Below are 16738 nucleotides of genomic sequence, written 5' to 3'. Positions count from 1 at the left end.
TATTCCTTTGCAAATCAAATAAATAAATAAATGAACTATAATTTATCAGTTTCCTTACTGATGGATCTTTAGAGTCTCTCTGTTGGTTTTTATTACTGTCAGTTCTATAACAAGCATCCTGTGTCTCCTTCTGCATAAGTGTAAGAGTTTCCATACGGTATAAATCCAGAAATGGAATTGCTGGGATAACTTCTGGTACACAGATTAATAAAAATGAAAAGCCAGGATTGTGAGAAGGTCTGGGCTTGATGGCATTCACATTACAGCCGAGGGACCGGCCCTTTGTCACCATGCACGAGGCCATAGTAACCCATGGCAACCTAAGCCTTTGTGACTTTGGAGCAGTGTCTGAAGCCTATTTTGAAGTGGTTTTGAAAACTGGGGATGGAAAAGAAAATAAAGAAAGAAAAAAGAAAAAAAAAAACAAAAAAGGAAACTGGGGATGGTATACATAAGGTGCAAAGATCATGGAAACATGAATTAGCAAGTGTGGCCTCAGTCTAGGTTACGAGAGCTTTAGGACAAAAAAGAATCACTTTTAAGGAAGAGTCACTGTTGATAGCACTAACTCAGAATGCCACCAGTACTGCAGATTTGTAATCTACTACCTTAAACTTTTACAAATGCTCATGGTGTCAAGTTCAGACCCAAGTTACTGAATGTCTATTGCCTGGAAAGGATCCTTTTATATTTTCCCTTTAATTTCCTGAATCAGAAGGCTCCAGTTGTGACAGAAATGTCACTACTTGCTGTCTCCATTCCTGTACAGAGACCCACGAGAGACTGAAAAATGGTGTTGGTCAAGTTGTCATAGGTTCTGTGCCTTCTGGGACCAGTAGGAATGCAGTGTGGACTGCAGTGGAGCTGGGGCTGGGGAGCAAACGCCTGGCCCACTAGTCGTTTCTCATCCACTTGTGTTGTAGTAATCTCATTGCTTTCAGTGGAGGGATCCTATTTTACACTGGCCATTATGGGCAAAGATAATTATGTATATTTGCCTGGGTAAGCAAATTGATAAACTTGTAACAAAGTGTATCAGACCATTTCTTTGGCAGGACCTACCAGAACAGTTTGTGAAGCAAAGCCGTTTCCAATGGAGCATGAAAAGCTTTGAAAAGTCTCAGCAACAGCAGAAAGCAATATTTGAAACCACCCTTAAAAAATTGTTTTCCTCTTCCCCAACCAAGTTTATAAAAATTTGGTCAGACAGGCGTTTTGTTTTGATTTAAAATATTTTCAGTGAATTGTTATCTGCCGAATGCACATGTGTTCCTGCACTTTTTCTTTCACAATTGAAACTTTAAACCCTTCCCTTAAGTTCCCCTAAAAACCTCCCTGTGCCTAATAAGGTTTTGCATATGTGAGGAGGGTGAAGGGATTTGGACCTTGGAGAAACCGTGCAATTTGAAATCTGACTATGCAGTTGTACACCAGAAATGCCATGTTGTGCTCTTTGTCTTTTTCTTCTACCGAGTTTCCTCACTCCTAAGAGGCATTAGTTAATATAGGCATTTCAGTTTGGTTAATCAGATCATGAATGCCTGTGAGCATGGCATGAGGCATGATTGAAGCAGTTATAAAAATTTGGCTCATAGTAAGCCCTGTAATTTGTTTTAAAGAATTACCTCTTCAGTGACATTAAAAAAACCCCCTAAAAACAACAACCAAAAGACTGTGGTTTATAACACCACACCTGGTCCAGATTGTACTGGCTGAATCCATATTTGCTTCGCTGTAAATGATTTCGAGGGTGGAATTCTTGTATTGTTTTCTATCTTATAAACCCTTGACATTGTACTGGTACCTGTGTGCTCACAAACCTCCTGACATGGGAAAGACCGGCTCAGCCTCCCACTGAAATGTAGGTTGGCTGCATTTATTCTGCATGTTCCTAGAATGAGGAAATGATATGACAATAAACAGAAATGCCCTTGCTGAAGAGAGAAGGGAAGCTGGTGTTTATCTGGTCAGGTGGTTTAGATTAGCTGTGATGCAGCTCTGTATTATGTTACTTTAAATCATTGTGTCCCAACAGGACATAAATTATGAAGATTGTTACAGTATGTTTCATCCTATGTAAGATCAACAAATTGGAATAATTTTTTATAGGAAAATCACAGTGCTTTTGGCAAGGCTATTGAAGCCTTTAATTTGACTTGAGTATGTCTCAAATATTATTGCTTAATATATAAAGTATGATTTGCATAAGGTATGAAATGGTAAACTTTTAAAAACAAAAGGGAGGAATTTCCCTGTAGCAGTTGCATCAAATGGCAGCACACTCCCGCTCCAGCAGTGTGCTTTTTTTTTTGTCCTGATGCTTTAGAGCCCATTGCATGACTTTCCTCTGATGGGATTGCAAATGAGCTGTGCAGTCTTTGCAAAGATGGAGCTTTGCTGTGTGCTGCCTGCCTGTCAGCCCTACCTGCACAGAGAAGGTGATTGCTCTGTGGTGGAACAGAATGGGAGCCTGCTCTGAGGAGGAGAAAACAAATGGTCTTGTTTATATATGCCCAGGAAAACAAGCCATTTTTCTTTCTTTCAGGTGTTGTGAATTACATATATTAAAAAAGCCAACCCCTCCAGAAACTTCCTAGATCAACAGCTGAAATTAAGGTAATTTATATAGAAATGCTGAAAAAATTGACGTAAGAATGTATTCTTTTACGTGTTTCCTCTCTTCACTGGTGTTTTCTGAGTTTCTGGCATAATTTGTGAATTTTTGACACAGAGACTTAAAATTTTTCATTTCTATTCAAGATGCAACTAAGTTTAGCCACACAGAACAAATTATCTAGATTTTAAAGAAGTGGCGTAAAATTACTTTATGTATGATACAAGCAAATTGGAACCTCTTCAGTGCCCAAAGAAGCACATTCTCTGTGCAAAGCACTCTGTGCATTTTTGTGAGACCTCCTCACACCCCATAGACATGTTCAGAAGGAGTAGAGCCTCAGATTTACAGACTAGTAGAGGCAAGAGAGGTTTAGGATTTGCTGAAGGCCATGAAATGAAACATAGCTAGGATTAGAAGTTTTCAGGATGTGATGATACCACCCACCAGACTTTGTCTTTAATACCGAAAATAGGGTAAGTGTTAAGCTTACTTTACTTTCTATGTGGCTATAAGCTCTGAGATTTTCTTTAATAAATAATTAAAATTACTATTAAATAAACAATATACTTAAATAAGATTGTTTAAAACACAAAAACAAAAAATCCCTACTTTCTGTCTGTAAGGGTAGGAATATTTCTCTTCTTAAGCCTACTCTTATAGGTTGGCTACTTAGAGAACCTTATAGGTTGGGTAGGCTTAAGGAGAGAAAAATAACAGGTTGAGGATAAATCCTGACTACATTTGTGGTTTTCTTCAGTTTGATATCTGAAGATTCTGACAGGTTCAGGGACTATTCCAAGTTTGCAACCTGTGTGTACCTTTTGAAACAAACAAATACAGACAACTTATGAGATGGTCTCTTTGCTGCGCTTCTTACTTGACATAGTTCTCTGAAACATGGCTCTGGCAGGCAAGAAGAAACACGGCTTCTTCCAGGGACACATTGCTGCCATCTATCACTACGGGTCCTCTGTGGAGTTACTAGGATGTCCAGTCAGGCGCCAGTATTTGGATGATGTACTATTTTTGAAGAAAATATTAGCAAATGTTGCAGAAACTGTGCTTTGAAAACTCCTAGAAGGGGAATTGCTTCCCAGTTTTAAAATAAGCAAAAGAAATAATAAACATGACTGGGCGTGGTGGCTCACGCCTGTAATCCCAGCACTTTGGGAGGCTGAGGCAGGGCAGATCACGAAGACCAGACTGGCCAACATGGTGAAACCCCATCTCTACTAAAAAATGCCAAAATTAGCTGGGCATGGTGGCTCATGCCTGTAATCCCAGCTACTTGGGAGGCTGAGGTAAGAGAATTGTTTGAACTGGGACCCAGGAGGCGGAGGTTGCAGTGAGCCGAGATTGCGCCACTGCACTCCAGCCTGGGCTACTGAGTGAGACACTATATCAAAAAAAATAAAAATAAAAAAAAACGGATAAACATGATTTTCATTAATGTGCAACTGCTTTAGACTATCAGATATTTTGTGATGTGAAATGGGATGATACTCTGTTTTACAAAATGTATACTGCTTATAGGAAATGTATTTACTGGCCAGGCGCAGTGGCTCATGCCTGTAATCCCAGCACTTTGGGAGGCTCAGGTGGGCGGATCACGCAGTGAAACCCTGTCTCTACTAAAATACAAAAAATTAGCTGGGCATGGTGGTGGGTGCCTGTAATCCCAGCTGCTGGGGAGGCTGAGGCAGGAGAATCACTTGAACCCAGGAGGCAGAGGTTGCAGCGAGCCGAGATTGTGCCACTGCACTCTATCCTGGGCAACAGAACGAGACTCTGTTTCCAAAAAAAAAAAAAAAAAAAAAAAAAAGGAAAGAAAAGGTATTTACTGTACCATTAAGCCAAACTTAGATGTTGCTTTGTTTTTTTTTGAGTCGCTGCAGCTGCCCCACAGATGATGAGGGAGTGGGCATTCTTTCTGCCCAGAGCGGTTGTTCTCTTCCTCCACCCTTTTGGTTACTGTTGTAGGATCTTGACTTTTAGTTTAATACATCCCAGTTTCAGCAGAAGCCCTTTTGCCTTTTCTCTCTCTCTCTTTAAAAGTAGATCCATAGTGGTTCTTTTTATTACAGTACTAGGGCAAGACAGTTTCATGTCATATGTAATCTGGAATTACGTAGTGTTAATAGTAGTTATATCTCTTTATAGGAGCCAGTTGATTATAAAGAAGAAAAGTTAGGGAGTAGACTATCATTTTGTATATCATTCAATTTTTTTTTTTTTTTTTTTTTTTTTTTTTTTTTTTTTTGAGATGGAGTTTCGCTTTTGTTACCCAGGCTAGAGTGCAGTGGTGCGATCTCGGCTCACTGCAACCTCTGCCTCCTGGATTCAAGTGATTATCCTGCCTCAGCCTTCTGAGTAGCTGGGATTACAGGTATGTGCCACCGTGCCTGGCTAATTCTGTATTTTTAGTAGAGATGGGGTTTCTCCATGTTGGTCAGACTGGTCTCGAACCCCTGACCTCAAGTGACCTGCCCACCTCTGCCTCCCAGAGTGCGGAGATTACAGGCATGAGCCACCACACCTGGCCTTAGTTTTTAAAAATGTATTTGGCCAGGTACTTTATGTCTCTTAGTGGTTTGGAAGCACAAAATTGAAGCCTATGGTCGTTTTTTAATATGAAGTTGAATTTTTATAATGATGACATTACCGAGGAGCTTAAATTCAGTTTTTAAAAGGATTGCTGAAACAAAACTAAACTTTGGTAGTCTTTGCAATACCTGTCACCTCCTAAGACTGTGAAAGCCAACAAATAAGGATTATCAGTAGATTAGGGAAGAAAACCTCCAACAGGACTTTCCTGAGGCAGCTGATTGGCAATAATGAACAGCCCCAGTGACTCACAAGTTATTTTGACACTAGGGAACTCTGGTAAGGGGCTTCTGTTTTAAAACCAGTGCTTCAGTGTGCTTTAGGAGAAAAGAATGGGTAAAAAGCTGGTGAAATGTGCTGATTCTGAGACAGCAAAACTGAAAGATTGCAAGAAATTGAAGAAAGAACTAATCAGACCGGGCAATTGGTCTGCCCAGTGGCAGCTAATGAAGATATAGGGAAATGAATTTAAACATAGGTGCAGAGGAATCTGGAAATGAGGAGCATCTTAGATACTCTTAGCTAGTGATCACCTTGGCCAGAATGTGTTTTTGGCATACATTAGCTCTGTGAACTCTATCTAGTTAGAGAACTTTCACTAAAAGTGGCACAGAAATGAAGGGCCCTTTGATAAACTCGTGTGTAGAGGTGTTTTTGTGGATGGAAACCCTGCCGCATGGAGAAGAGTGGATTTATATTAGCATACTCCTATCCAAGAGGAGTTTTCCTAGCCTGGGAATTCAGTAGAAATTTATTAATGTATTGATAAGTTCTAATTCTGCAAAAGAAAATTGTTTTGCTGCCTTATTTTTCCAGTTGGCTGTGTAGGATATTACGGTAATTGCCAAGAATGGTGACTTAAAACTTTTTTAAAAAAGCTCCAAAATGCTACAGTATGAACACAGCTTTTGAAAGCAATGTGTAGAAGTGAGTATGCTATCTCACAGGTGGTGACCTGTTCAGTGACATTTAAAAAATGTACTTAATACCACGAGCTAAGGGGAACTCACTTCGTCTGGGGCCTGGTAGAACAGGCGGCTTTTTCAGTAGCTTATGGACATTGTCTTCAGTGCCTGGAGAAGCCAGTTTTAATTTCATAGTTGGATATTCTTGGCCTGAGTTACTGGAAATGTTGAGCTCTGTGGCGGATCAACTAGATGGCAGGTAGACTAGTGGCTCAGGATTGGTGGGAGTTGTGTCTGCCCCCAGACACACAAGGGACTGCAGAGGGAATGGTCCTCAAAAGGCCTTTAGCCCTACTTCCTCAGGGAGACATGAGTCACCTGTTTGGCTGAGATGCTCGCTGACAGATTGCCAGTTCCACAAGGAAATCTTCCCATGCCGACACCCACTCAGAGAAACAGTGCTAAAGATGTTTCTGGTTTTCTGAGACTTGTAAAGGTGAATTTCTTTGGCCTTCAAATTGGTCTTCTGCTAGGTTTGGAAAGGAATTCTTCCTTTCCAGCCCACAGACACTATAATATCAAAGTGTTGTTGATGATGATAATAATCACTAGCATTAACCAAGTGCTTAATAGAGTGCCAGGCATACTGTAAAATATATTGCATGAATTAGCTACTTTTACGTATGGGGAAACTGAAGCTTATTTCAAAAGTTAAGTAACTTTTCTGAGGTCACATAGCTAGTGAATAGCAGAGCTAGGAATTGAACCCAATTGACCAGTGTGCTGAAAATATGTCTGACTGTCCAGAGGAAAAAAACATCTTCGATTGGATCTGTTCCTCACAATTTAGTTGAGAATATTCTTGTGTTGCCTACAAATTAAAATCTGACATTTCCTTTGTGGTGGCTAGAACAGTGAACAAGTGTTTTCCACGTGAAAGTCTTGGTGAGACATGTATCATGTTCTGTGGCAAAGAACGCCTTTCCTTGGTGCACTAGACAGTGTTTATGTGATTGATAAGTCACCAGCACCAGGGGAAGGTCCTGTCCTGTGACATGTGCGTGCTTGGCAATGATCTTGCCTTGCATTTTGCTTAATAATTTTCATTATTTTTAATTAAAGTTGAAGAAGTGCAGACTCTAGCTGAAATTAAGGTAGGTTGTGTTGCCGGAATCTGGTAATTACTTTAATTGATCACAAGATAGTTTCCTTGATCACCAATTAGAGTAAATTGCTGATCATGTTTCAAGACGTGAAGAAATGCCCAAACTGATTTATATAATAGTGTTTTCATTTCTAATCAGACATAAATATCATTTCCTTCCATAGCAATTGTGTTTTATAAAAGAAGGGTTATAGACCTACAAACATAATGACGATTCATAAACAATAGAGGTCTAATTCATTGAATTAGTAAAGGAAGTATTTAGAGGCTTAATGGAGATTGTACTGGGGAAATTACTTTGGAGTAGCTGGTGCTCATTTTCTTAGTAGGAGATATGTTCTTTTTTAGTGCATAATTAAAATAGTCTATAATCAAAATATAAAAGGCAGCTGATTTCAAGAATGTATATCAAAGAGAATTACTCTGAGTAATGAAAGATTTGTATTGTAAATATGTGCTAGAAGTCTTAGAACTTTAATAAATCATACATGTTATTTGACTGAAGGTGCATTTTAAATTCAGGGTGCTGTTAAACATTTCACAGATCGATGCAGGATTTTTGTCTTGGTTTTGTGAATCTGATAGTCTTTCATAGTTTCATGGAATAAAATGAAACAAAAGGAACTTTAAGAAACATTAAAGTTTCCAAAGAATACTTGATTTGGGGTTCATGGAAAAGTCTTTAATTGCTGATGGTTTGGAGATTTCCAAATGACAAACTTCATTGGTCCAATTTACTGTGATTGTAATGCTTACATTCCTTAAAATGGCAGAGTAACTTAAAAAGTCATACTTCATCATACATTCATTGACTTGTTCATAAAATGTTTGTAATTTGCAATGGAGAAAAGACTGAAACTATTATCAGCCATTATATGTTATTTGTTGGCCATATGTTTGTTTGAAATGGCCGTGGCTCAACAGAACATGGCTCATAGACAAACTATGCTGTAAATTGGCACTAAAAACCCACCTAAACAGGTAGGCATATGTTAAGAAGTTAACATGAGCCAAAATATTTTAATACAAACCAGGTTATGTACATTAAAGGATCCCAGCTCCCTTTACAGTGGGAACTTCATTTACATGGTTCGTTCATTATTTCCCGTGCAATTTTTTTTTTTTTCTTTTTTGAGATGGAGTTTCGCTGTTGTTACCCAGACTGGAGTGCAATGGCACGATCTCGGCTCACCGCAACCTCCATCTCTTGGGTTCAAGCAATTCTCCTGCCTCAGCCTCCCGAGTCGCTGGAATTACAGGTACGCACCACCATGCCCAGCTAATTTTTGTATTTTTAGTAGAGACGGGGTTTCACCTTGTTGACCAGGATGGTCTGGATCTCTTGACCTCGTGATCCACCCGCCTTGGCCTCCTGGGATTATAGACGTGAGCCACCGCGCCCGGCCCCAAACAAATTTTTAAAAAATAGATCAGGTATACACATGGTACAAATTCAAAAGGTACCAAATAATATAGTAAGTCTTCCTGTTCATGATTCTCAAGTATCCAGTTCCCACTCTCCACTCTCCTCATCATTCACCATTGCCCCCATCATTCTTGTATATCTTTCTAGAGATATTAATGCATGACAAGCATATAATTTCTTTTCTTTCCTTTTTGTGATTCATGAACTATTGTTATGTACTTTTTTTCCATTTAGTACTGTATCTTAGAGGTACTTCCATGTCAGCAGATAAATGGTTTCCTTGTTCTGCTGAATGGCTGCATAGTATTCCAGTGTATAAATGTACCATAATCTTTCCAAGCAGTTCCCTATTGATAGAGATTTTGCTTTTTCAAGTCTATAGCTATTACAGGCAGTACCACAGTGACCTTTGTTGTAATTTATGAGTGTGTCTACGGGACAAATTCCTAGAAGTATAATTGTTTGGTCTAAAGGCACGGACATTTTCAATTATGACAGATACTGTCAGATTGCCATCATCAATATAAGTTGATGATGATTATATCAACTTATATTCACCAGCAGTATATGAGAATACCTTTTCTTCTATATCTTCACTAACAGAATATTAGCAAATTTTTTGATTTTTGTCAAACTAATGGTGTAACTTAGTTTTAAATTTATGCTTACCATGATTGAGATTGAGCAGTTTGTATGTTTCAGAACCATTTGAATTTCTTTTCTTTTATCTGTATTATGACCTTTGCCCATTTGAAAATATACTGGGGCTGGGTGTGGTGGCTCACACCTATAATCCCAGCATGTTGGGAGGTCGAGGTGGGTGGATCACGAGGTCAGGAGTTCGAGACCAGCCTGGCCAATATGGTGAAACCCTGTCTCTACTAGAAATACAAAAATTAGCTGAGCATGGTGGCACATGCCTGTAGAGTCCCAGCTACTCTGGAGGCTGAGGCAGAAGAATTGCTTCTGGGAGGTGGAGGTTGCAGTTAGCCAAGATTGTTCCACTGCACTCTAGCCTGGGCGACAGAGTGAGACTCTGTCTCAGGAAAAAAAAAAAAAAATGCTGGGTGGTTGGTCTCCTTATTAATATGTAGGAGCTTTTTATATGCTAAGGAAGTATATGCTGCAAATACAATTTGTTGCTTGTTTTTTGATTTTGTATGTTGGATTTTATTACCATATGGAAATTTTTTTTTTGCCTATCTTTTTTCTGCAACACAAAAAATTTTAATGTAGTAAGATTTATCTATTTCTTAGTAGTAGTTAAAAGTTTTCTGCAAATAGAATTTATAAATTTCTTGTCAAGTTACTTTTAGATTGTTTTTCGGTGCTATTTAAAAATTTTTTCTTTTCTTTGGTATATTTTCTAATTGGTTGGTTGTAAAAGAAGGCTGTTGACTCTTTTTGGTCTTACTCTTTTTTTTTTTTTTTTTTTTGAGACGGAGTTTCGCTCTTGTTACCCAGGCTGGAGTGCAATGGCACGATCTCGGCTCACCGCAACCTCCGCCTCCTGGGTTCAAGCAATTCTCCTGCCTCAGCCTCCTGAGTAGCTGGGATTACAGGCACGCACCACCATGCCCAGCTAATGTTTTGTATTTTTAGTAGAGACAGGGTTTCACCATGTTGACCAGGATGGTCTCGATCTCTCGACCTCGTGATCCGCCCACCTCAGCCTCCCAAAGTGCTGGGATTACAGGCTTGAGCCACCCCACCCGGCTTGGTCTTATTCTTGACTTTAGTGGGAATTCTCATGTTTCCCTATAAAGAATGATGCTGAAAAAGGGATGCTGCCTTTGGACTGAGAATATATTCTATCATATTAAGGAAGGGTGCATCTATTCCTATCTATCAGCATTCCAGAGAATGTGTCAGTACTATTTCTACTTTTTGGAATTGATTGAGATTTTCTTTGTGAACTAGTATATGTTTAATTTCTGTGAATATTTGATAAGCACTTTAAAAGTGTTATTCTCAGTTTTCAGAGTTTAAAATATAGCAATTAGCTATACCTTTAAAGTTAGGTTTGTTTGTTTAATCTGTCATAAGTTAAGGGATGTAAGTTAGGCTAAGTGCAGTCACGCACGCCTGTAATATGGGCGGGCACTTACAGGTTTACTTACAGGTTTAGAGGCTGAGGTGGGAAGATTGCTTGAGGCCAGGAGTTCAAGACCAGACTGGGCAATATAACAATACCCCATTTCTACAAAAATTAGAAAAAAAATTAGCTAGGCATAATGGTGCTTGCCTGCAGTCTTAGCTACTTGGGAGGCTGAGATAGGATGGATCCCTTGAGCCCAGGAGTTCAAGGTTGCAGTAAGCTATATTTGTGCCACTGCATTCCAGCCTGGGAGACGGAGCAAGACCCTGTCTCTTTAAAAAATCAAAACAAAACAAAATGAATTGAAGTCTCCAACTATAAATGTTTCTATTTACATTTCCTACAGCTTCTGCCTTATTAAATGCCATGTTATTATTTGTAGTATATTCATAATTATTTAATCTTCATTGGTGGACGCAAATTTGTAAATGCAAATTACCCTTCTTCAGGGCTTTTAAATGTTTTGCCCTTAATTAGCCTGTCCAATATAATTTATTAAAAAGTTTTTTTTTTTGCATTTTTCTATATGCTTTTATTTTTAATGATTGAATTTTGCTTTGTGATCCAATGTGAAAGTTTTCTCTTTATTTTGATTGGTTGGATTTAGGTCCTTTACATTTATTGATTGGACAGATAGGTTTAGTCTTATAAAACATGGCAGAACAAAAATACTTTTTTCTTCCTTATTTTTTATTTTATTTTTTAGAGGCAGGGTTTCACCATGTTGGTCAGGCTGGTCTTGAACTCCTGACTTCAAGTGATCTGCCTTCCTCGGTCTCCCAAAGTGCTGGGATTACAGGTGTGAACCACAGCACCCAACTTCTTCCTTATTTTAAGTTATGATATGGACTCTGTTTTCTTTGTTTCATTTTAATTGTGTTTTTCTTTACTTAATTGGGAATGTTTATATTTTTATTTTGATTCTTGTGGATACTATTATAACTATATGTAGATATATAATTTGATAGTATCTTATGGATAATATAGTATATAGTACACCTATATATATTATATACCTATATAATTATATATACCTATATATATTATATACATATATGTGTACTATTATACCTATATATAGTATCTATAAGACCCTATAAAATTATATACCTATAATTTTACACAGAAAATATAGTCCTCTTATTTCTGGCTGGGCATTGTGGCTCACACCTGTAATCACAGCTCTTTGGGAGGCTGGGGCAAGTGGTCAGGATTTTGAGACCAGCTAGGCCAACATGGTGAAATCCTGTCTTTACTAAAAATACAAAAAAAAAAAAAAAAAAAATTGGGTGTGATGGCATGTGCCTATAATCCTATTTGGGAGGCTGAGGCAGGAGAACTGCTTGAACCTAGGAGGTAGAGATTGCAGTGAGTTGAGATTGTGCCACTGCATTCTAGCCTGAGCAACAGAGAGAGACTCCATCTCAGTAACAACAAAAAAAGAAAATACAGTCCTCTATTTCTTCAGATAGCATTTGTGGTCTCCTCACAAAGCAATATTGAAAGAATGTTTTTTCCTACTTTTCATTCACTATTTAATTTTAGTTTATATTGTTTTTCAGTTCTAGTGCTAATGTTTAATTAATTAATTAATCAGATACACAGTTTTGCTCTGTCACCCAGGTTGGTGTGCAGCTGGGTATGATCATAGCTCACTGCAGCCTCAGATCCCTGTGCTCAATGGATCCTGCCACCTCGGCCTCCCAAGTAGCTAGGACTACAGGTGCATGCCACCATGCCCGGCTAATTAAAAAATTTTTTTTTGTAGAGATGGGGTCTCATTATGTTTCCCAAGCTGGTCTTGAGCTTCTAGCCTTAAGCAATTCTTCCACCTTGGACTCCCAAAGCACTGGGATTACAGGCATGAACCACTGTGCCCAGTCTTAGTACTTAGGTTTTACACATTTAAATATACTTATGTCTCTAACTTGATCTTTCAGCTTTCAAAGATTTTGTTTTTTTATGTATCTTCCTCATGTTGTTCTTTCTCTTTTAAACTCCTTTAATAGTTTATAACATTTGCATTCCATTATGTAACTGTAATTCCCACAGTTGTTTTAAATGTATCCTTAGAGCTTAGCTGGGTATAAAATTATTGGTTTTCATCTTTCATTTTCTAAAGTTTCTGTAGGCATTGCTCCTCTGACTTGTAACGTTGAATGCTGATTTGTGACTGAAGTCAGCAGATTTTTTTTTTTTTTTTTTTTTTAGACAGGGTTTTGCTCTGTTGCCTAGGCTGGAGTGCAGTGGAGCAATCTTGGCTCACTGTAACCTCTGCCTCCCAGGTTCAAGCAGTTCCCCTACTTCAGCCTCCTAAGTAGCTGGGAATCCAGGCGTGTACCACCACCATCTGGCTAATTTTTGTGTTTTCAGTAGAGATGGGGTTTTACCATATTGGCCAGGCTGGTCTTAAATCCTGACCTCAAGTGATCCGCCCGCCTCTGCCTTCCAAAGTGCTGGGTTTACAGGCATGAGCCACCATGCCCAGCCAGATTCTTTTCATCCTTGTAGATGAATTGATCTATTTGATTATATTCCAAAAGGATTTTTTAATCTTCCAAGTTTAACTCTGCTAGAATATATATATATATAAATATATATATAAATGAAATAGAAATCAACAAGAGTTTAGAAGAACTAGAAAAGAATAAATGTATAGGATAAAGGAGAAAATATATGTATATATGTAAGATATATGTATATATATGTAAAAATATATAAATATATAATTATATTTATAATATAATAAATATATATATTATATAATATTTATAATATAATATATAAAAATATATAATGTAAAAATATATATATTATATAAATATATAAAAATATATATATTATATATATATGAGACTGAATTATTACAATTTACAGATTTAAACCCTTTATTTTTGGAAAACTTAATTTCTTTTTTTTTTCAGTTTTTATCCCCAAGTATTCTGTGTCATAGAAACTTTTCTTAAATTACACTCCAATTTTTGGGTTTCTGGATTTCGTTTTTCATTTTTTTGTTCAGTTAAGTAGCAACAATGATCTTTTTTTTTTTTTTTTTTTTTTTTTTTAAATAGATGGAATCTCACTCTGTTGCCAGGCTGGAGTGCAGTGGTGTGATCTGGGATTGCTGCAACCTCTGTCTCCTAGGTTCTAGTGATTCTCCTGCCTCAGCCTCCCAAGTAACTGGGACTACAGGTGCGCGCCACCATGCCCAGCTACTTTTTCTGTTTTTGTTAGAGACGGGGTTTTACCATGTTGGCCAAGAGGGTCTTGATCTCTTGACCTCAGGTGATCTGCCTGCCTCAGCCTCTCAAAGTGCTGGGATTACAGGCGTGAGCCACCGTGCCTGGCCAACAGTGATCTCTATGTTAGATCTCCTTTGTCCTATACATTTATTCTTTTCTAGTTCTTCTAAACTCTTACTGATTTCTATTTCATTTTGTCCATTTTCTGGGTCCTGTCCTCTTGGGTCTCTTACTGGGTTGTTAGTGGTGTCTATTCAGCTTTTGGCTGTTTCTAGCTTTCCTGACTTGTAGTTAGCTCAGAGCCTTATGATTTCAGCTGGAATCCTGGTAAGCAAGTAGCTAAGGCTGTAAAAGGAAATCTTTGAAAGAAGCAGCAGTTGCTTTTCAGCATCTGCTAAGTCAGGTGTTGGGCATTGTATCTTCTTCATTGTATTCCAGATAATCAAACTTTCAGTTTGAAGTTTGCCTTTTTTCTCTCTTATCCACTCATCTAAATTCCTTGGAGTAGTTCTTTAAGTTGAATGTGTATTTTGATAGATGTTTTTAATTTGTGGGTTTAAAAGTAAATATTTTGGGGATTGGTTGGTTCTGTTACATGGAAGAAGGATTATGGAGTTGTCTTTTTGCTTCCAGAGCAGATTGAGTATTCTTTTCTCTAGGGAAGAATTAGGAATAAATCCTGTGTAAATGGTTTATCAGGCTTTGTAGTATTCTGTTAAATGCAAATATTATGTGATAGTAGACGGGAGATATGCAGAGCTGAGGAAAATACAAATTTGAGGGTGTTTTGATGTGTCTAACAATTTTTTAATTGTATGTAGATGTGGTAGGTAGATGCTTTTCCTTTTATCAGTATGCCTCTTAGGCTGTGGGTGTGTTTCCTTTCAAGCCTTATATCTATGATGGGATAGATTTAGCTAGTGTACTGATGGCATGCCAGTGGTCAAAGATTTGAGGACCACTTTTAACTGTGTTCCAGTCATCTACTCAATCCACTTGGCTAATGGGAAAAGGCAAGGAATTCTAGGCATCACTTTAGACATTTTAGAATGACATGGTTCAAAGAACTTGTGGCCACAGGGTGTAAGAACTTGGGCATTGATTGTGCACACATAATTTCTTGCCGTTAAGCTGCTTTCCCCAGTCAGTGTGCATTAGGATGTTACCCCACAGTGTATTTTCTGCTTGTTTGGTATACATTTGCAAGTCTCTATTCATGACAACTGGAAAAAGGAAAGAGCCACTCTTCTGGGAGACAACAACTAGACTCTTAGATTCTCAAGTCCATGGAGAGCTTTTCACTGCTCATTGCATTTTGTAAGGTTTATCTTGCGTAGTTGGGCCAGAAGCAGAAGTGACAGCAGTATGTGCCATTATTCATTTTTTATTCTATACCAAGTGCTGTGCTAAGTACCTTTATATACGTATCTCATTGTTTATTAGAATGTAATCACATGACTTTTAAAATTGTTATCCCCATTTTACTTATAAGAAAACTGAGAGGGCCAGGCATGGTGGCTCACCCCTGTATTCCCAGCACTTTGGGAGACTGAGGCAGGCAGATCACTTCAGGCCAGGAGTTTGAGACCAGCCTGGCCAACATGGTAAAGCCCTGTCTATACTAAAAATATTAAAGTTTGCTGGACATGGTGGTGCGCTCCTGTAATCCCAGCTATTTGGGAGGCTGAGAAGAATCATTTGAACCTGGTAGACAAAGGCTGTGGTGAGCTGAGATCATCCCACTGCACTCCAGCCTGGGCAGCAGAGAGAGACTCTGTCTTAAAAAGAAAAAAGAAAACTGATACTCATGGTTATTGCATGATAATTAAGTGGTAGAGTCAGGATTTGAATCCAGGACTCCCTGGCTCAAAAGACCATGCCCTTAACAATTGTATTGCTGTCTATCAGTGATGTTGACTAGTCTTGTACATCTTCTAATGCCAAACAAGAATAAGGCATTATAGGCAGTGTAGAAATTCTCCTTATACGTTGTTTAATATGGGTTAACTCTATGTTTGAATTATTAGAACAGACTTTCATGGACGGGTATGGTGGCTACTTGGGAGGCTGAGGCAGGAGGATCCCTTGAGTGATCCCTTGAGCTCAGGAGGTTGAGGCTGCAGTGAGCTATGATTGCGCCTGTGAATAGCCACTGCATTCTGCCAGCCTGGGCTATATAGTGAGACCTTGTCTCTATAAAAACAAAAACGAGGCTTTCACACCTGGTTTATCCCTTCTTTTCACATAATCTAGAGAATTGGATTATGAAATCAGAAGGGCTGAGTGAATATTGTTTTTCCACAGATAATCTCATATGTTGTTGAATGGATTCTGCTTGAACTTCCTCCCTTTTCCTATACGGAAATCTTTAGGCCTTAAATGTCAACATGGAAATCTTTATCCCAAATAAAATTGGCTCCGAGAGAGGTACCATAGTGAATGATACAGAGTTATTTAAAATGGCATCTTCCGTATTTCTCACTGTAACTGGGAAATGCACACTTAGGTCATTTGGTGATGCAAAAAACATAGCTCAACTAACAATATATTGGTTTTTCTGGATGGGGTAATGAAGTTAAATATTTATTTAGGTGGGTGTAATGGGTATTGCCGTGTGAATTCTACTTAACTTTGTAATTAATGTGCCATTACCCTGAGTCTTACCAAGTATTTCTGCATTC

At 38.3% G+C, this 16738-nt stretch overlaps 1 protein-coding gene across 2 annotated transcripts in view; it reads left to right on the top strand.

Annotated features, from left to right (window-relative positions):
* PCBD2 (pterin-4 alpha-carbinolamine dehydratase 2) overlaps positions 1-16738 on the top strand; it is a 55332-nt gene that overhangs the window by 34551 nt on the left and 4043 nt on the right. Inside the window, exon 3 of one of the 2 annotated variants that reach the window (XM_074381425.1) lies at positions 8428-8550. The exons of the other annotated variant lie outside the window; for it this stretch is intronic. Coding sequence (XP_074237526.1) covers positions 8428-8550 — 123 coding nt within the window. The remainder of the gene's footprint in view (positions 1-8427; positions 8551-16738) is intronic. 2 annotated transcript variants of the gene reach the window in all.

Source organism: Saimiri boliviensis, chromosome 1, assembly GCF_048565385.1.
Source record: "Saimiri boliviensis isolate mSaiBol1 chromosome 1, mSaiBol1.pri, whole genome shotgun sequence".
Classification (NCBI taxonomy): domain Eukaryota; kingdom Metazoa; phylum Chordata; class Mammalia; order Primates; family Cebidae; genus Saimiri; species Saimiri boliviensis.
Note: the sequence above shows the minus strand (reverse complement) of the source record. Positions and strands in the feature narration are given on the sequence as shown.